A 21,409-nucleotide genomic window follows, 5' to 3' on the forward strand; every position below is an offset into this window, starting at 1 on the left:
TTTAAAAAGGAGAGAAACTGGAATTATATAAAATGCTCAGTCAAAAATCACAAAAGGTAGAAGAAAAGCGGAAGACAAAAACAAAAATAAAGGAACAAGGGCAATGAATAGATGAACAGCAACAACTATAGCAAATATTAATCCAACTATATCAATAATCACTTTAAGCAATGGTTTAAATATATCAGTTAAAGAAAGAGATCATCAGAGTTGATAGTAAAAAAGGCCCACCAAGGAATTGTCTACAAGAAATCCACTTTAAATATAACAACAAATACAGATTACAAAGAAAAGGATGGAGGAAAATATGCCATGCTAACACTAACCAAAACAAAGCTAGAGTAACCATACTAATTTCAGACAAAGCAGATCTTAGAGCAGGGAAAATTGTCAGGGAAAAAAGTAGGGCATTACATTACATAACATTAAGGAAATCAGCACTCCAAAAAGTCATAATAATTCTTAATATGTATGCACCTAACGACAGATCACCAAAAACTCATAGAACTCCAAGGAGAAATAGGCAAATCCACTATTATACTTGGAGAGTCTAGCCCCTCTGTCAGTAATCAAGAGGTCCAGGGGGCACAAAATCAATAAGGACATAGTTAAACTGAATAGAATCATCAATCAAGTGGATCTAATTGATGTTCATAGAACACTTACTCCAACAACAGGAAAATACACATTCTTCTTGAGCCCACATGGAACATTCACCAAGATAGACTACATTCTGACCTGTAAAATATATGAGTAACCAAATATTGTTTCTAAGGCACCCACGATCCTATCTTAAGTGTTTAAATCTGACAGGTTTTGATTTCTTTTTTTTCCCCTAAGATTGACTCCTAAGTGAAGTAAAATAACTTTCAGAATATCTTTCGTATCTAAAACTATCTCTGCAATTTCCCAGAAAGTCCTGGAAAATCACAAAAACTTATTCTTCCATGTAATGAAAAAGAGAGGTGCCAAAAACAACTAGGATTATTTTATATGTTACTGTTGGAGTTTCATGGGAAGAGTTGTCAAGTCAGAAGAGGTGCTTAGCCTTTTCTAGGCTAAATTGGTATAGGTCAAATGTTTAAATATTTCAGCAATTGTATGCTCTATGGGTTTAGTTTATCTTCTAGGAAAATAAGAGTAGTAGACAGTTTCACTAAAGAAGGAGAAAATTTTGCCCCTGATTCAAGAACCAAACCCTAATTACTCTAGGGAAATTGTGAAATTCAGGACTTTTATTTCCATATTTTATGAGAGGTCTGGAGAGTAAAGTGAATCTTACATGTTATGATTGAGAGAATCACAGGTGATCAGACAATGCCACCAAGAACATACCTTTTTTTTTTTTTTAAAGATTTTATTTATTTATTCATGAGAGACACACACAGAGAGAGAGGCAGAGACACAGGCAGAGGGAGAAGCAGGCTCCATACAGGGAGCCCAATGTGCGACTCGATCCCGGGTCCCCAGGATCAGGCCCTGGACTGAAGGCAGCGCTAAACCACTGAAACACCCGGGCTGCCCAAGAACATACCTCTTGAGAGGTTTATGAAAAGAGGCAGCTGATGATTTAGAACAGAGCTGCCTAATTATTTATTTTTTTAAGTTTTATTTATTTAATCTCTACACCCAGTGTGGGGCTTGAACTCATGACCCCAAGATCAAGAGTCACTTCCTCTACAAACTCAGCCAGCCAGGCATTCCTAGAACAGAATTGCTTTAAATATATTTTGGGCTTTCTAGGGTAATGTGCAATGTTTCAGGGGAGGGATTTGTACTTGGTGTTCCTGAATTCCTGAAGACCTCTCAGAGATCTTTAATATTACTAAAAGGATCCAGGAAGTAAACAAAGATATCAGGAGACTGGGAACTTGGATTAATGATCCTATATTTGGTTCTATGGACTTTTCCGACTGCGCATGAGATTTGTTCTTTTATTTAGTCTGGGCATTCCTGGCTCCTGCCTGGAAAGTGGACTATACAAACTCTGGCCACAATTCTTCTCTTTGTATTTGTCTGTGTACCAGTGTTTAGATGGATGAGTTGGGTTTTTTTTTTTAAGATTTTATTTATTTATTTGAGACAGAGAAAAAAAAATGAGTGGGGGGAGGGGCAGACGGGAAAGGGAGAAGCAGACTCCCCGCTGAGCAGGGAGCCCAATGCTGGCCTCAATGCAGAGCTCCATCCCAGGACCCTGAGATCATGACTTGAGCCAAAGACAGATCTTAACTGACTGAACCAGCCAGGCGCCCCTCATCTCCAGAGTTTTAAACGCTGTTGTATAGCTGCTGTGTGTCAGATGATTCAGCAAAGGGTCATCCAGAAGAAAGAACTAGAACACCTGACACAGGTTGAAACAATTACCCCCAGAAATTTGGAAGTTGAAACAACTATCCACAGATAATTGACATGCGATTAGGATTCCTCAAACACTGGTGAAGATCTGAATTGACTTTTTTCAGTTTGGGCTGATACTGATCACAAAGGCCAACTGAGAACTGAAACCATCTACCCCACACTCAGCCCAGACACAGAGAACCCAAACTACACCTGAGTGTCTGCACTAAGATGATTTTGTGCTATACCTCTGTCTTCATTAGCATGACTTTATTTATTTATTTAAAGATTTTATTTATTTATTCATGAGGGATAGAGAGAGAGAGAGAGAGGCAGAGAGGCAGAGACACAGGCAGAGGGAGAAGCAGGCTCCATGCAGGGAGCTCGACGTGGGACTTGATTCCGGGTCTCCAGGATCATGCCCTGGGCTGAAGGTGGCGCTAAACTGCTGAGCCACGCAGGCTGCCCAGCATGACTATTTTTCCAGGAGCCTCCCACCCAGGCAAATGGCTTGATTGGTCTTTGCAGATTTCCCCAAAGACTCATCAACTCTTCAATGGAAAGCATCACAGACAATTTGCACCCGAAGTTTCTTGGGATGCTTTGCCTCAAAATCCTGGCCTTGCCCCTTATTGTGGACAGTCGTAATTCTTACCCAATTCCAATAAAGCTCTCCACTTTGGAAATCCTGCCTTAAACCAAACTTTCAATTCTCAATAAATTCTGACCGTACCTTTCCCTTTCTGAGACACTGCCAAAGCTTTGCCTGCTGTAAGCAATAAAGCAGCTTTGTCTTATGGATAGTTTGAGTTGGTGATATTTAGGAAGCCAGTTTTTGACAATAACTCAAACAAATTTTTGCTTTTAAAGAGAAGGAACAAATGGTGGATGATAAAAAAAACGCCATGGAAATACAGAGAGAGTGTGACAAAGTATAATTGGGATGATTAGAAATGCTTCGTAAAGGACTGATGTTTACTCTGAGTCTTGAAGGATGAACGGGAATTTGCCAAGAGAAGAAGGGGAGGGGGATGGTGCTAGCAAGGTGAGGGGGTTCTAGGCAGAGGAAACAGGGGGTGAGGGGCCCCAGTGGAAACACAAGAGATGGTAGAGGTGACCAAGGCAGAGCTGAGTCTTGAGTGGGGTCTGGTTGCTGGGGATGGGAGTGTGCTAAAAGGAGGTTGCCGAGAGAGCTGTATCCATACAGTAGCTGGGTTGAAATCTTGAGGGTAAGGGTGTGATACTGGAGTCTTTTTGCAGGATGTAGTCTGCATCCAAGGTTCATGCTAGCAGCACTGCAGAGGCTTTTGTGAAATATGGACACGGGCTCCCATTACCGCAGGGCAGGCCCCGTGAGCATGTTTGCTGTGGCTGCTTCACCCTCAGTGAATGCAAGAAAAGGCACCAAGCAAAGATCTGACTCCATATTAACACTCTTTGGGACTTGGCTTCTAATTGGGGCAATTACTGCATGAGCTAAGTCGTATAAGTATACTGAAAGGTGGTGAGTGCTGTTTACAGATGGAAAGATAAGTGATTGTATGTACGGCTGGACAGGTTTTCTCAGCCCACTCCTGCCCTGATCTTTTTTTTTAGATTTTATTTATTTATTCATGAAAGATACACAGAGAGAGGCAGAGACATAGGCAGAAGGAAAAGCAGGCTCCCTGTGGGGAGCCCGATGTGGGACTCAATCCCGGGACCCCAGGATCATATTCTGAGCAGAAGGCAGACGCTCAACCACTGAGTCACCCAGGCATCCCTTTAAAAAAAAAAAAAAGATGTGAGATGCAGAGAGAGAGAGAGAGACAGAGGCAGAGACACAGGCAGAGGGAGAAGCAGGCGCCACGCAAGGAGCCCGGCGCGGGACATGATCCCGGGACTCCAGGATCATGCCACGAGCTGAAGGCAGGCGCTAAACCACTGAGCCACCCAGGGATCCCCCGAGGTGTCCCTTTTTAAGTAGTTTCTATATCCAATGTGGGGCTTGAACGTACACCCCGAAGGCACCCCCTGCCCTAATCTTTCTTCTCTATATTACCTCCTATGGGAAAAAGGCTTCGGTCAGAACCATATAAAGCAAGATTGTCTAAGTGTAATGAGAACTCATCCAAGTTAGGAAGCTGGTTAGTATCAGCCAGTGAGAGATGCGTCTGTCCCAGTGAGAGATGTCCTTCCTCATGGCTCCAGAAGGCTTCAGCCCCCATTTGGAGGAGGGCTGGAGCCAGAAACAAATCCACTCCCTCCAAAGACCTGGGAATGAGTGTGAGAAAGTATGTGTCATTGCAGCTGGGACTCCTAGGAGAGTTCCAGAACTGAGCTATGCTCTCAGAGTGGACAGAAGAGCAGAGAGTGTGTACAAAGGGTGAAGGAGAAGGGTCTCCTGAGCCCCCATCTAATACTTGCTCCATATTGTTTAAAAGAACAGCGTAAAAATGTCAGTATGTGTCTGCATCTTCTTCTGAGCTCCGTGTGTCCTCAATCAGCTACCAAATGGTCTTCTTTTTGGTAATGAGCTGTACCGAGCATTCTTTCAAACACCTTAGATAGAAGCTGCGGGGCTTCACGCATTTTTTTACAGGCTGTAATTCCTGTTGTAATCTTATTTCCCAACTGAACGAAATTCATATGGAATGTGGAAAGCAAGCCAGAATTTGCTCTTCAATCTTCCCCAAGCCTCTTCCACACAGAATATGAGATACCCTTTTAGTTTTTCTTTATAGCCAGCTTTCCATGGACTCCACATGATGAATAATTTAGGAGTCTGAAGAGCAGCTGCTACATTAGGAAGACCTCCAAGCCCAGCACGCACTCCCTCACCCATAACAGGCCTCCTCGTGTGTATGCACCTGACCCAAGGTGAAAAGAGGCTGAGGAGACTCTGGAAGGCCCAGTGGGTCTGGCTCACCCTCCAACTTGGTGATTTTAAGTGTTAAGTACATTTAGAAAATGATCTGGAAGGAGGGAGAGTTCTGACCCTCCTTGTCAACTAGTGAAATTACAAATTGTCATTATTTTGAGAAAATAACTGTGTTCTCATTTTTTTTCTCCTTGTAGACTATAAGATAAAGGAATAGGCTACCAGGTCCCCTCAGAGGTGACTCCAGAGGAGATTTAAAATGAAGCTCTTGATGTATTTGGGTTTCAGTTAATTTAATGGATTCTCAATATTTAACTTCACTGTATTCTTGACCATTTGGACCCCTGAAATGAAAATTCTGAACTTTCTTTTTTTTTTTTTTTTATGGAGGAAGGAAAAAGGGCAAGAGGGGTGGGGTATGAATGGCATTTTTCAGTAGGAAAAGGTTTGCATTTTAGGCAAGATGACTTTCCATTTCAATCATGCTTCAGGACCATGTGCCCGCAGGTGACCCCAAGACCAATCCCTTCGGCTGGGGCAGAGGGAGCCAGGTTGGATGCAGAAGGACAACATCTGGAGGACTATAAGGAGAATGAAATGTGGAGAACCAGATCCCAGCATCCTGACATCTAGACAACTGTGACCAAGAGCACTACCCCCTCCACCCCCATGAGAACGGGGTTTCTCATCCAGCCACACTTGGGCACACCTGCTAATGCTTGTCCCCATGTCTGGAGGGAAGTAATGACAGGATGGTGGGTGGGGTAGGGGGGACAGACAGTGGCCAAGGGACAGCTTTCAGGGCAGGAGGAGTGTTGAGATGCCAGTGCTACCTTCCCGGCCCCTCCCTTCTGCTTGGGATCCTGGCTTTTCCACAAGTCTTGCTCCTGGGTCTCCCCCTGTGTCATGGAGCTGCTTCAGCAAGGACTCGGGACCCCCAGCAGTGGGGGGGCAGGTGGATGACAGGAGGGAAGGGCTTGGCAGAGGAGAAAGGTGAGGTGGATCCTGGCGCACCTACAGTGTGCCTAGGTGGGGGCCCAGACAAGTCTCTCCCCCTTGGAATTGGCCAAGGGGAATCTCTTCCACCTCCACCCCCAGAAGAACAGTCTGAGATTCTGCTTCCTCACTTACTGGGATTCAAGGAGAAAATGTCATCATATTTCCAATGCGTCTCATGACCTGAAGTGCAGGATGCCTGACCTGTGGGTGTGGCTCCAGGGAAGGTCTTCTCTCCTGCCTAAGACTTCCTCTGGCTCCTCAGGGGAATGGGGGGGGGGGAACCCCACTCCAGGTAAAGCCCTTCCAGGCTCACAGAAAAGCTGTGGCCCCACTCCTACTGGGAAGGTAGCCTCGCCCCACCACTGCTGGTACTTTGTTACGAGTGTGCCATCTGGAGTCCAGTGGCCTGGCTGTGCTCCCCTGCCTTGCAGGCTGATGAATGCTCACTGCTTCCTAGGCTCAACTGCTAACTCTGGGCTGCAGGCAGGCCCTTTCTATGCAGCCCTCTGTCTCCCCACCTCCCCAAGTTAAACCCCCGACCCCCAGGGCTCCTTACAGGAGAGGGAGGGAAGGATAGAAGAAGAGAGAGAGGAAGGAGGATGGAAGAGAACTCTGGATGGTGGTTAGACCAGGAATACATCGCCCCATCTCATGCATACCCTACTTCACCTGTGCCCGGAGAGCTGCTCCTCGCCCGCCCTCTCACGCCACTGCCTGCTGGAAGAGATAGAGGGTGATGGACGGCTGACCTCTGGGGGGTCCCCCTCCCTGGACCACTCCCACCTCACTGTGGGAACCCTCTGCTCGTTACTGCTGTCTCAGACTGGGACTGGGCTCTGATTATTTTACTAACAAGCATCTCCAGTCCTGACATATCTCTGGCACCCTGGAGCAGACATGAGGTCAGAACATCCCACACCCCCCAGACAGATAGAAAGACAGACAGAGAAGTCTGCTGAGGCCATTGCTGAGGAAAGGTGATTTTAACCAAGATAGCAGGAGTCTGAAGCCCCTGGTGGACTCTGAAGGCCTCTGCCACTCAACACTAGCACAGAGGCTGTACATGGCATTTTAATGGCCCTGCCAGGAAACAACGTGCCTTCATCTCCTGGGAGAGGCCAGGGGAGGCTGGATAAGCAGACTGGGGTCACCCAAGCGAGCAAGTGGCAGGCCCTGGACTCAAGCCTGGTCCCTGTGCCTTGAGACCCCTCTGCCTGCCTGGTCCCCTGCTGCTGCTCAGGAACCCTGTGGGTGGACCTCTCAGAGGTAAGGACCACTCACCTTTCTCCTCCCGGCCCTTTAGCTGGCAGCTCATGGTCATCGGGGCTCCTCAGCGCCCGGGCTGACTCACACCACTTGCTGGTCCACACACACCTTCAGCTGGGGATGCTCTCCTGCCCTCATGGCCCCCAGGATCTCTTTCTGAGCCCTGACGGCAGCCAGGGCTCCTTGGCTTGTTTGAGATTGAGCTGGAGGTGGGGAAAGGTTGGCAGAGAGGTGGGAAGGAGGTGGGAGCTCCCAGCCCTTCAATCCGGCCACACACTCCTCCGCTCAGGTTCCCCAGCAAAGAGGCGGTGTAGCCTCACGTTTCAGGCATCACTTACACACGGAGGGGCCCTAGAGGGGCCAGGAGCTGTCAGCTCCCCTCCCAGCCATGATGCCACCTGCTCTCTGGCCATGGGGGATGTAGGGAGCATTCCAGGGCCCTTTCTCCCTACCTTGGGTCCCTGGCTGGGACAAGGCACCAGTGAAGTCCTAGGATGTTTGAGAAAATCAGCCACCAGGAGTTTTGTTTAAAATGCAGATCCCCAGGACTAACATCGGGCATTGGAATCAGTAGGTCTGGGCAGAGCCTGAGGAATCTGCACTGGGAATCCTGATGCTGAGTCCTGGGTCCCCTCTGATGATGAGCTGTTCCCCCTCCTGCCACCTGTCACTTATTCTGCAGCTCTTCCCACTGCTGCCTGTCTTCCCAAAGAGCAAATTTGGCCGCTTTGGAAACTAGAGGTTCAGAGTTGATTCTCTGGGTGGTAGTCACAGGCCCTAGGGTATGGGGTTCCTAACTTGGGGTCCTTGCAAGCAAAAGGAGGGAGGATGTAACAATTTCATTATTTTTTTAAAAGATTTTCTTTATTTATTCATGAGAGACACAGAGAGAGGCAGAGACATAGGCAGAGGGAGAAGCAGGCTCCTTGCGGGGAGCCCCATGAGGGACTCAATCCCAGGGATCACGCGCCCGAGCCAAAGGCAGACAGATGATCAACCACTGAGCCACCCAGCTGTCCCCAATTTCATTTTTCTTAGTCTTTGAACTGAAATTCAGCATTTCCCTCAAAAATGTGTGATGTCGTCGCCTGTAGAAATCATAGACATTTTCTCAGCACATTAAGCTTTGGAGGTATCTCAAAGTATCCTTTATGCTTACACCGCTACTTTGAAAGTATGATAGTTATAAACCTCTTACTCGATCTTGTTATTTGCTTATCAAGAGGACCTGTCGCCTGGCCACTTTGCTGAGGGGAAGGGGCAAAAGAACCATCACACATGGTAGTGTCTGAATGCACATGGTTCAGCCCAGGCTCTAAAACTTTCTTTTTGTCACCTCGCCTCTCTGATCCGGAGGTACCTGCAGCACTTCCCCAGGCCCAGGGTTCCAGGGCAGTGAGGGGGCTCTGTTGCATTCTGTGGCCTCCATGTTATAACTCTGGTGGTGGGGGGGGACAGTGTGCCTGCAGCCAAGGCCACCCCTGTGCCCACTGCAGCAACCCGCCGTCAGCAGAGGGCACTCCCATCTCCCTTGCCTCCCCTGGGAGGTGAGGACCTCCCAGCCCTTCTCAGGGGAAGGGCTGCCTGAGGAGAAAGGCTTTCTACATCGCCTTTGTCACTGGAGGGAAATCCCCTCACAGGCCAGCACCTGGCCTGTCTATACCAGGGAACACACCACTTCTCTGCTTCTCACAGAGAATGACAAGCACCCCCTAGGGCTAGACCCAGTTCTAGGCACAGGGTGGTGGTGGTGGGGGGTGAGTCACAGTGAATAAGGCAGAGGTCCCGCCTTTGGGGGCTGTTTCTGCCATTCCAGGTGGGTGGGTGAGGCCTCGGCGTCTCAAGGGGACAGCCGGAAGTTTAGAAATGTCTTCTTTCAACAAAGCCTATGTATGACAACTATTGCTGGAGAATTCCAAGTCCAAGTTTGGGAGTCAAACTGAGCACCAGAGTATTTTTGCTTCATTGGGTGGTTACACACCACTCACATCAATACTCTTGAGATAAACTCACCCTCAGGTGTCACCTGCCCTGAGGAAGGGAGGAAGGGAGGAAGGGGTGGGGGGTTGTCCTTATCTCCAATGGGCCCACCCACAGGGCTTCTGGGCTGGAGCAGGGGGCGGGGGAAGCCAACAGGGTTTGTAAGGCACAGGGACCTGGGTTTGAGCCACTTGCTCAGGGAGTTACAAAAAAGATGACATTAATATTTTATAACACGTACTCACATTGCACGTGTGTTGTATGGTGCTGCGTGCTCTGTCCTGGCCGGGAGCTCTCTGAAAGATCTCTCTTTTCCTTTCTGCCAGCCACTTGCCAGGCTCTTTAAATGACTTATGTATTGCCCCAACCATCTGTGGCAGATAAGTCTCATTCTCTCCTCCTCCTCCTCCTCCTCCTTCTAATAGATGAGAAACCTGAGGTTAAGATAAATAATGTGTCCCCACAGTCCCCAGGAACAGAGACTAGCACAGGTGGCTGCTCTCGATCCTGGACCAGACTTTTACCTCCACACGCTTCACCTCTCAGGAAAAGTCTGGATCATACCATATCCTTCCTTCCCTGCATTTGCCTCCCCCCTGGGCACCTGGCTTCTGGTCCTGCCCTATCTTATCAGTCTCTCTCCTGCATGGCAGTCAGGGAAGCCCCTAATGCAGAAGTCTGACTGGCTTTGACCCTGCTTTAAAACCTGTCCTGAAGCCTCACGGCCTCAGGATAAAATCCAGATTCCCTATTGTGCCAGTTAAAGCCCCTGAGAACTCGGGGTCTCTCCAGCTCCCCTCTGTCTTTGCATTTCAGTCCCGTTCCAACCCTACTAATGCACCTTGCTCTCCATCCAGGACTATGATTTTCCTTTGCTTTTGCTTCTACTATCATTTCTGCCTGGGGCTCAACTCCAAAAGCTGTTGCTCTAAGGACTGGTGGCAGGGCCTTGGGCACACTGGCCATGCGACATTTAAAAATATAATTTGGGAAAAAAAACACATATGGCTTGGAATGACGTTTTCCAACAGAGTTCTCTGGCGTTAGCTACTTGAGTTACATTTATTGGACATTCAACATAGATGAATATTGTTCTGAACAGTAGTAATATTGGAGTGGTGTCCTCTTAATATTTCACCAGGATGGTGAACATTTCTCTTGCTAGGGTCAAGGATGGTAAGCTCTATAGTAGTTCTCTTTCATTGGGTGTGGCTTGATCGGAGAAATAAAACCCTAAAATCCAGGATGACAACAATAAAAATAATGTATGATTTCAACTAAAAGTTGCAGGGCATCTAAATCCAGTGGTGCTTTTGTCTCAAAAACCTTTGTTATTGGGGAAGCTTCTTGTGTCATCTTGTTGATTTCTAATTTTATATATATATATATATATATATATATATATATATATATATATATATATCTGCCTACAAAATATCCAGTGTTGCTCATGGAACGCTGTAAACCAGCACAATGCAAAGGTTCCAGTGGTGGGTGGTAATGCCCTAGCTGGACACTGCAGTCGGGCACAGCCCTCCACCTGCTAACCCAAAGCAAAGACCCACTGCTGGGGTTGCTCGTGGCACCAGGGAGCAGAGAAGCCATCGAGGATCTGGCCAGGGGCTATATGTCCCCCCCACAAGATTTGGGGATGTGTATTATAAACAGAGGGTTTCTTAGTTTCTTGACTTCTTTCAATTAGAATGAAGATGGGGTCTTGTTTGCAAGGAACTACCTGAGTTGTCTCTGCTTATTTCAGGCTCTTAGTCTGGAAGGGAGATTCACATCCAGGTGTTTGTAACCTGAGGGATATTAGTCCCACAGCAGGGGCAATTCCTGTCAGATTAAAGCCAGACAGAGTAAGGGACCTAGATAGGCATGTCCTACACAGCTCATGAGGAAAACTGCAGCCAGGTGGTGTCTCTGGCCATGGATTTTATGTATTTGCTTCTTCCTGCCTCCATCCCAGGAGGCAGAGTCAGGGAAAGAGAGCTTGGAGCTGGGATTCCAAGGCTCTGTTATTTCTGCCTATAGGAGTAAGAACAATTAACAACTGGAAAACTCTCACAAGCAAATGCGTTAAATGAGAAAAGTCAAACCCCATTTACAGACAGGGACAGATCCTTCTTCAGCCCTCCACTATGTGGAGATCATAAGCAAGATACTGAAGATTTCTATACCCTCCTTTTCTTCATCTGTTGGGTAGAGGTGATTCTGCTACAACTCCTGCAAGGGTCCTTTGGGCATAGAGGGAGACAGCATGGCTATAAACAGAACACCTGGAAGTCCTGAGGAGTTCAGAGGGGTCTCTGGAGCGCCTGCTCACCACCACTTGGCTCACAGCTGCAGTGCGTGGACTTGTGCATGGAGGGCCCCAGAGACCAGCTCTTCTTCCTCTGTTCCTCTGTGCACCTGCCGCAAAGCCCATTACGGCCTGTAACCGCTTCACAGAGGTGTGGCCACAGTGGCAGAAGGGTCAAACTCACCCTATTACTGCCCCCATCTCTCTCTGGCCCCCGCTGCGTTCCCTCCAGCTTGTTGGACTCTGTGGGGGAACAGTTTCTACTCCATTCCACACAGCAGCACTAAGCCCAGGCTGTGGTGTGCCATCCTCTTCATCCACAGCCTGCTGATCACTGGTTGAGGGTATAGCAGAGCTCAGAGCAGGAAACCTTAAATCAGGACTTTTTAACAGCTTGAAGATCCTTGGCCACTTCCGCCATGGGAATCCCCCCATCCCGCAGATGTTTTCTTCTGCCACTTTGTTTCCAGAGCCCCCTCTTCCTAGGGAGACAGGGCTCATCCGATAAACTAGAAGGTCAGGGTAATTATGCACAGTTCTGGGCGGAGAAAATGTCCTTACAGTGGGCAGGAAATTCCCCCTTTTAAGGTCTTTAGAAAGCCATTAGACCAGTGGTTAAAATGCTCCTGGTAAGCATGGACCATGGCAAAGAAAGCTGGGAATGACCCAGGGACACTTCACTTGAGATGCATGCATGTTTGTCAGGGACATTATTTCTCTCTTTTGGTCACTTGGGTAAGTGCTCGTGTAAGTCCCCATTTTTCTGATGTTTGTCTTTTATTGTCTCTAGGTCCTCGATCTTAGTCTCTGGAGCCGAAGGTTGGGATTTTGACCTTGAGTCAAAAATTCTGGATTCAGGGGGCACCTGGGTGGCTCCATGGTTGAGTGTCTTCCTTTGGCTCGGGTTATGATCCCTGGGTCCTGGGATGGAATCTCCTATGGGGCTCCCCGTGGGGAGCCTGCTTCTGGATCTGCCTGTGTCTCTGCCTTTCTCTGTATCTCTCATGAATAAAAAAATAAAATAAAATCCAGATTCAGCTCCTGGGGTGAACAATTAGGGACTCTTGAGGAAACAGTGGGGTCTTAGCCCCTGGAGGGAGAGGGGAGACTAAGCACCAGGAGTGGTCGCGAAGGATTCAGGTAGACTTGGAGCGAGGGACTCAACTTCTGAACGGACAATGTTCTGGAAACTGGCCTCCAGGGCCAGCTGTAAGGAAGGTTCCCCCTAAAAGGCCCCCGCGCTCCGCCATGCCCCATAAGACCCCCAGCCTCCCCGCCTTAACCTCGGGCCAGGGAAAGACCAGGTGGCGGGCAGTTGGGGAAGCGGGGTACCTGGGGCCTCCCGCCCACCCGGCCGCCCAGACCAGAGAAATGGGCGGGGAGCTCTTTGCCAGCCTGAGTCCTGGCTGGTCCATCGGGCGCCCCCTGTCGCCCAAGCCAGGCCGCGACGATTGAGCCGAGCAGAGGGCTGGGCCGCCCAGCGCGCAGGGGGACAGACCCTGGAGCCAGGAGCAGAGCCGGCCTCCGCAGAGGCCAGGGGACACTGGGCGAGCCGCAGCACCGCGTGTCATACAGATCCTAACCGACACACGTGAAAAGTCTCAAAATCACACAATTCTTTGCCAAGGTCAGCCTTTCTTGTCAGAGCAACTTGAGATGAATCTAAGCAGTATGATTCAAAAGAGGCTCAGATCTTTGATCTCAAAAGCATTTTTTATTTAATATATTTTCATTTTTCTATTTTTATTTATTTTAAAGTTTTTATTAAGTAATCTCTGATGTAGGAAAGACATTAGAGTTTGAAGCCAACAGCCAGGAAAGAATTATTGAGATATCTTTGGTGCAAAAAGGTGATTTTATTAAAGCCTGGGGATAGGACTACAGGCGGAAAGAGCTGCCCAGGGGTCATGAGGAATGACCCATTATATACTTTCAATATGGGCGAGGGTTAGGGATACCGTAACTCTCTAAAGAATTTTGGAAGCAAGGTTTCCAGGACAGTGAGAGGGCTAGCTATTGTTGGGAAACGTCACTTATTACCACCTAATAAAACCTGAGTCATATGAGACCCTTCCGATATGTATCTGTGGGCCGTATGCTTGGGGGATGATTGCCAACACGTGTCTTGGGTGGTTTAGAGATAAAGGAAATTTCTAAAGGATTTTTTTTTCTAAAGGAATTTTTATTTTTATTTTTTTTAAAAGATTGTATTTATTTATTCATGAGAATACACAGAGAGGAGAGAGAGAGAGAGGCAGAGACACAGGCAGAGGGGGAAGCAGGCTCCATGCAGGAAGCCCGAGGTGGGACTCTATCCTGGGACTCCAGGATCACACCCTGGGCTGAAGGCGGCGCTAAACCGCTGAGCCACCCGGGCTGCCCTAGAGGAATTTTTATATGTTAAAGTAGACTTAGAGGATCCTGGGAATTGGACTACGACTGCCTTTTGCCTTTAGCAAGGTATCAACATGGAGGCAGTAGAGTCCCTAGAGGAAGGTCACTCTGCCTGTTTTAAGGACTTGTCAATGGGTGGTAGGGAGTAAGGAAATTTCATAATTTCTCTTCTGCCTTTGTTTCCCACATCAATCTCTATACCCAACGTGGGGCTCAAACTCATGACCCTGAGATAAAGAGTTGCATGCTCTTTATCTTTAGTCACAGCCAGGCATCCCTATTTTTTATTCTTAACATTAGAATTTCTCAAGATGGGACACCTGGTGGCTCAGTGGTTGAGTGTCTGCCTTTGGCTCAGGTCTTGATTCTGGGGTCCTGGGATCGAGACCTGCATTGGCTCCTGGGAGGGAGCCTGTTTCTCCCTCTGCCTATGTTTCTGCTTCTCTCTGTGTCTCTCATGAATAAATAAATAAAATCTTAAAAGAAAAAGAATTTCTCAAGAGGATAACTGACATTAGTAGAGATTGAAATTAATGTTGGCTCTGTAGTCAATGATTATTTATTTCAGCTGATGATTTCTGGGCTAGGTTAATAGGTATTCTCAAAGAAATCCACTTTCCCAAATGTATTTTCCTTACAATTCATAAGAAAACAAAAGAACCCAAAACAGTAACAAATTATGTGAATGACTAAAATCAACTTTCTAGGGGCACCTGTGTGGTTCATTGTGGTTAAGTGTCTGACTCTTGGTTTCAAGGAAGTAAGTTCAAGATCCATGTTGGGCTCCACGCTGGGAGTGGAGCCTACTTAAAAAAATAAATAAAATAAAACCAACATCTTACTATAGCTTTGGTTGTGACATAGGACACAGAACAGGCTTTCACTAGGAAGTTGGAAGTCTGCTGCAGAGAGGCAGAACTACATTTTGGTTTTGTGGTAAAAGTCACTTCTTATTAGTGACTTATTAGTTAAGGTAAATATAAATGTAATTAAGCAGTTAATGTTAAACTGAAGACTAAGCTATGTTGATTTCTTGTCAGGGCTATAGCGCATTAGCTCAGAAAGGCAAATTAACAAATTATTATTATTATTATTATTAGTTTTAAATATTTTATTTATTTATTCATGATAGAGAGAGAGCCAGAGACACAGGCAGAGGGAGAAGCAGGCTCCATGCCAGGAGCCTGATGTGGGACTGGATCCCAGGACTCCAGGATCACGCCCTGGGCCAAAGGCAGGCACTAAACCACTGAGCCACCCAGGGATCCCCAAATTAACAAATTAGCTCAGAAAGACACATCTCAAACTAAATATCTCATTGCAAGTTAGAGCAAATTAAAATAAATATAAGTAGTATTCCTAAACCTAACTTCCTATGGGAAATTAGAACAAATTGCATCTCTGTGAAATCAAGCTCGAAAGCACACATTTGTGATAAAATGTATGAGCTTTATAGTGCTATGTGGAAATTTCTTTATGTGCAAATAAGCTCAGAAACACACCGTCCCCTTAAAAGTTCTTAGTGCAAATTAAGTAGGTTAAGTAAAAAGAGTATCAATCACACCTTCATATGTAAAGTAAATCAAAAGTAATATGTTGAGTTAGTGAAAATAACCTGAAACTAAACTATGTGTACAAATGAGCAACATGTCTGTAAACAAGCTAAGTATCAGACATTCCCCTCTAAGGAAATTTCTAATGGTGAAAGCAAATAAAAATGAGTTAAAACCAATTTAGATAAATCTAAGCAGTATTAGAGAAGATGTCATTATTCCTTAATCTACCTTGTATGGAGGAATTAGAGTAAATAGAGTCAATACTAAGCACTTTTGGTGAAATCAAGTTCCAAACCACTCATTCATTTCAAATGAAACTTCTTATTGCCTCTTAAAGATAATTCATATGTAACACAAGCCCCACTCAAGCATTCTCGAAAGGACATTTATAGAGTAACTTGGAGTGTATCTAAGAGTTTATGGGAAATCAAGCTCAAAACCACTCATTCATTTCAAACAAATCTCATAAGCATCATAAGTGCTTTGTAAACTTTACGTGTGCATACAAGCTCAGAAGCTTCATCTCAAAATTTCCTGCTTCTCTTACTCTTTAGGGGGAGCTTTTCAGGTCTGGCATAAAGGCCCCTCTTTTCCCCAGACAGAAGTAGTTTTGAGTGAGACCACCAGGACCTATGTCCCTGCTCCCCACCCCCACCCCCAGTACGTCTAGATTTCAGCTCCAGAAGCTAAGTCCCCATCTCCTATTTGAAGAGCAAAGATTCTACTTCCCACATCAGAAGTTAAGACCATACTTTTCCAAACAGAAGCAAAGTCCCTACCGTATGCCCTGCTGGCTAGATCCACACTTCCCCCTACAGAGTCTGAGTCTCACTTTTGACTTTAGCGGTTACCCGTTGCCCCAGAGGCTACATCCCCCTTCCTGAACTTGAGTTCATTCATATCTAGGGTAACTTCCTATGGTGACTGAGATACAATCCATATGAAAATAATCAGAATAATTGAAAACAGGCAGAAAACCACACTTTCAATTAAGGTCCAGGTTCAGGTCCAGGAACATTTCAAATAAAATGTCTTATTGTGGGTGAGAGCATGTTTAGACCCAGACCCTGACCCTGACCCTGACCCTGACTTGCACACTAAACCTGACTCTCACTTTGACCCTGACATCACTGTCACCCTATGACCTTCACCATGGCACTGACACTGACCATGAATGATACCCTCAAGCTCAGTCTCACTATGATATTCATCCTGACCCTGAATCTCATATTCAACTTTACCCTAACACTTTGACTAAACATCATCACTATGATCCCCATCCTGACTCTCATCTGAAACTGACCCTAAAGCTCACAGTTGAATCACACTTGACTTTCACTGTCACACTCATTTTCGCCCTGACCCTCAGCTTCATCTTGGCTTTGTCCTTGACTCTAAACCAGACCCTCCCCTCCCCCTCTCACTCATCCTCATTTTGAGCTTGTTCCTCAAACAGGTATTTATCCTGACACTGACCTTGACCTCACTCTCATGCTGACCCTCACACTCTGCTGCTGTTCTCACTCCGACACTGACCCTCCTTGTGATCTACCCTATCTTAAGTCAAACACTGCCTGACTCTAAGAGTGACCATGGGCCTCATCTTGATAACCTTTACCCTAAACCATACTCTTAACCTCTCCATGACCCTGACCTTCATCTCATCTTGATTCTGACCTGAACCAAACACTCAATCTGACTCTTTCCCAAACACCAGCCCTGACCCTCCCTGTAACTCTCAACTTCACTCTCACCCTGACCCACATCCTCACGCCATCACCTTCACACTTCTATACTTGCCCTCATTCTGACTCTGACCTTGATCCTCAAATCACCCTAAGTCTGACTCCCCTTGTCCCCTGACAATCACTGACCCTGACACTTATCCTTACTGATCCGCATCATGACCTATATAGACTTCCTGACTGAGAAATGTTCACTCCTGATCCTACCACCCTGACCCTATTTCTCACTCTCTTATTGACCCTCACAAATCTAAAGTTGATGTCCATGTCCATGGTCAAAGTCAAGGCCAAAGGTTCAGCCCAGAACCTCTGAATCAAAAAGTCCTCTTAAGTATAATTCATTCCTTGTTAATATAACTAGTGAGAACTTGTATTCTCTCTTGTACTTGTAATACTAGTAGAGATAACAAGATAATCCAGAACTAGATAATTAGCTATTATTAGAATAGAGAATGTAAAAGAAGCTCCAGAAGATACACATGTCTGAGGTTATCCCTCTTTATCTAGTTATATAGTTAGCAGTAGTAATTTTAACAAGAAAAAATTCAGTGCTTTTGAATACTTTGGTGTTTTGGAATACTTTTGAATGTTCTTTGGAGAATAACAAGGGATTCTGAGCTGATTTCACAGATACTCTTAGATTCTTAGTTCACTTTTACTCTCAACAAAAAGGATTTTTAAAAATAGTGTGTGATTTTGGAGTTGTTAATACAAATCTTGCTTTGGTTCATTGTAGTTCTTCCATGTCACATTAAGAAATCTTTTGAGTGCTTTTGACTACATTTGAAAACATTAAAAGCAATATGTGATTCTGAGCTCATTTCTATCAGTGTCATAACTGATGAGGAGAACAAAGGCAAAAAAAATGTAGATAAAATTAAATTTCCTTACAACTTGCAGCCCATTGATAAATACCTGAGACAGGTAGAGTAAGACGGTATTTCTCAAGGAATTCACAGCTGCTTTAATGTTAATGCTTTGCTAGAGGCAAAAAGCAACCTTGGCTTGACTAAATCCAGATCTCCAGGATTCTGTAAACCTCTTTTAACATATGAAAATCTCCTTGGAGGGGCACCTGGGTGGCTCAGTGGTTGAGCCTCAGCAGTTGGCACAACCGCCTTTGGCTCAGGTTGTGATCCTGGGGTCCTGGGATCAACTCCTGTATCAGGCTTCCTGCAGGGAGCCTGCTTCTCCCTCTGCCTATGCCTCTGCCTCTCTCTGTGTGTCTCTCATGAATAAATAAAGAAGATTTAAAAAAAAAAAGAGAGAGAGAGAAATCTCCTTAGAGACTTACTTTATCTCTAATATCACCCTCCCCCCAACTTAAGGTATATAATCAATCACTCCTCACAATTTCACAGTGCAGGTCTTTCTGCCCATGGTCCTGTCCCTGTGCTATCATAAAAGCACCTTTTTTCACCGAAGACCTCTCAAGAAATCTTTCTAGACAATTCCCTCCTGGACCACATCACATCACCAAGGACCACAACTGCTGCATCACTTGGTAAGAGTATGTTTAGTTTTGTAACTGGCAAGCTGTCTTCCAAACTGGCCGTACCATTTGTTGCACACATGGCACACGCAGAGGGCTGTGTGTATATCATAGAGCCTAGGCCTATGGAAATTTAGCTCTGTCACGGGAGGAAAGCAAACAAAGCTGAAATGCAAAAACTCAGGCCAGAAGCCAAACCACAAATGCTTTGGGACGCCAGACCCCAGCCTCCCAGGGAGGATCTGGATCCCGAAGCTGTGCAGGGAGCTGCCGCAGAGGCTTCTGGGGAGTGTAGTCTTTCCGGAGAACCCGCAGAGGGAGCTGTGATTTTATACAGAAACCACGACTTGTTTTACGGGGCGGCTGTCATCGCCAAAGTCATCGTCCTAGTAAATGAGACCCGCGAACGAGGAGCGGCCGCCTTGGCCGCAGCGGGAGGCGGTGCCCGCGGGGATTCTGGGAAGTGTAGTTCTGGCGAGGACCCGCCCGGGCCAAGGGCCGACCGGCCGGATCCCGCCCGCGGCGAGGAGCGAGTCCTCCTCCGGTCCTCGGCCCCTCGGGGTCTTTCCAGGGGGGCTAGAAGGGTGGGCAGAGGGCCGGCCTGGGGTCAGGGACCCAGCTAGAGTGCGGCAGGTGGGGAGTGCGGCGGCTCAGGCCGGCGAGTGGAGTGGGGGGTAGGGGTCACCTGTGGGGAGGAGGGGGCGCGCACGGGCGGGGGAGCAGGGTGACACTCAGCCCGCCCTGCATCCCTGAGCTGGGGGTGCTGCGCCGACCTCCCTTCCCTGGCTAGGCCGAGTGACTTGAGCCTGCATAACTTTTATTTTTGAAGGGAGTGGACATATCCTGGGCCATACAGTCCCCGAATGGGGACAGCTCCAGTGTGCGTCCGCGGGGTTTGAGTGTGGGGCTGAGTTCAGCCAGGGTCAAATAACAAACACCCCCGCTGTTCGGTGGAGCCCTCGTGCGTTTGGTGTTGTGCCCAAGATTGCGGATCTGAGAAACCGCCAAGGAGCCGACACCGATGCAAACACACGAGGGTTTATTTACAAGCTCGAGCTTGGGTCCAAGTGTACCCGACACAGCGGAGCAGAGACTTGGAGCCCGAAGTGGGTTACAGCTGGGTTTTTTATAGGCTGGTCTAGGGGATTTTCAGAAGGGGTGGAGGAATTTCTCAAGTTCTGTTTACATTCTGGTATGGGGCTTAAGAGCATTGAGCTCTGTTCTCATTCTAATATGGGACTTTCTACCGGGGTGGGCTCTGTTGTCTTTCTGATATGGGATTCTCTGCCGAGGGCAATTCTGAGCTCTGTTGTCTTTCTGATATGGGATTACCTGCCCTGCCGAGGACATTGAGGACATTCTGCAGTTTTTCCCATAAAGTTCAGCTCTTATTCACAGGGACCTAAGATGGCCGTACTTGTGCTAATGCTAAACTTTAGGTGGGATGGCCTTAATCTTTCTCGACCTCCACATTTGGCTCAGGAGGTATTTACTTGGGTCCTGCAACTAGGCCTGGTTGTGGAAACCCAGGACTGATTGTGAATGTCAGGTTTTGGGTTGTTGCTTTTGGTGGGACTTACTCTTTGGGGCCCATCATTTGGAGTGTGTGGTGTTAAGTTTTTTAGTAACTAGGTGGAAATGAGACCGCCAAGGCAAGCGAGGGTCCAAGAACAGATTTTATTGCAGGCACCCTCGGGCGAGGTTCCACGACTCACGGGGGAAAGAGAGTGAGTCGAGGAAGTCGCGCCAAGACAAGGTGGTAGGGGGTTTACATAACGTTGTAAGGCAGAACGGTTTCCTATTGGTTGGCTCATATGCAAAGGAAGGATTGCAATTCGACCAGTCAAAGGTGACTTCCTCCTCTGGGGTTTGAAGGGCATTGGGTTCGGTTGGGGAAGTCCAAAGGAGAGGTGTAAGGGTCTGCTCAAGCTGTCAGCAGGTCATTGGTCCATTGGCGTCCCAAGTGGAGGTGGTGACAGGAACCTCAGCCATTTTGGCGTATCCGCCATCTTGAGGAGTTTCCCTTCCCGCCTGGCCCCAACATGTGGAACATCCAACACGCATTGATTTGTTGGGGTTGGGTGGGTGGAGATGAGCTTGCTGTGTTTGAAATATACTTGGTTTGGGGGTCAGTGTTTGGAGTCCCTGGGGGTTTTGGGGGAGTAGGAGAAGTTTTGGCCTGGGACAAACATCCTATAGTGATGGTGGACTGAACTAGTGGGGCTTGCATCTAAGCAGTTTTTTGAGTGGGGGTAGGTCTGCTTCTCTGGGACCTGTTGTCTCAGGTTTGTCTTGGCATTTTGCTTTGTGGCAAAGATTTGGAGTTTGGTTGTCATGTGAGTGGCCAGTTTGGCTTATTCCCCCTTTTCTGATTTTCCCTTGTGTGTTGTGGGTCAAACCTCTGGCCTGGGACTTAGTGGAGTTCAGTAGGACGGGGACCTTTGACTTTGACTTTGCTGACTCTTGGATTCATTTCTG

General features: G+C 47.0%; 1 protein-coding gene across 1 annotated transcript in view; it reads right to left on the bottom strand.

Annotated features, from left to right (window-relative positions):
• TMC2 (transmembrane channel like 2) overlaps window positions 1-7,517 on the bottom strand; it is a 66,184-nt gene extending 58,667 nt beyond the window's left edge. Inside the window, exon 1 of the mRNA XM_072801866.1 lies at window positions 7,478-7,517. Coding sequence (XP_072657967.1) covers window positions 7,478-7,517 — 40 coding nt within the window. The remainder of the gene's footprint in view (window positions 1-7,477) is intronic.
• Between the last annotated feature and the right edge of the window lie 13,892 nt (window positions 7,518-21,409).

The sequence above is a fragment of the Canis lupus genome, chromosome 26 (genome assembly GCF_048164855.1).
Source record: "Canis lupus baileyi chromosome 26, mCanLup2.hap1, whole genome shotgun sequence".
Lineage (NCBI taxonomy): Eukaryota > Metazoa > Chordata > Mammalia > Carnivora > Canidae > Canis > Canis lupus.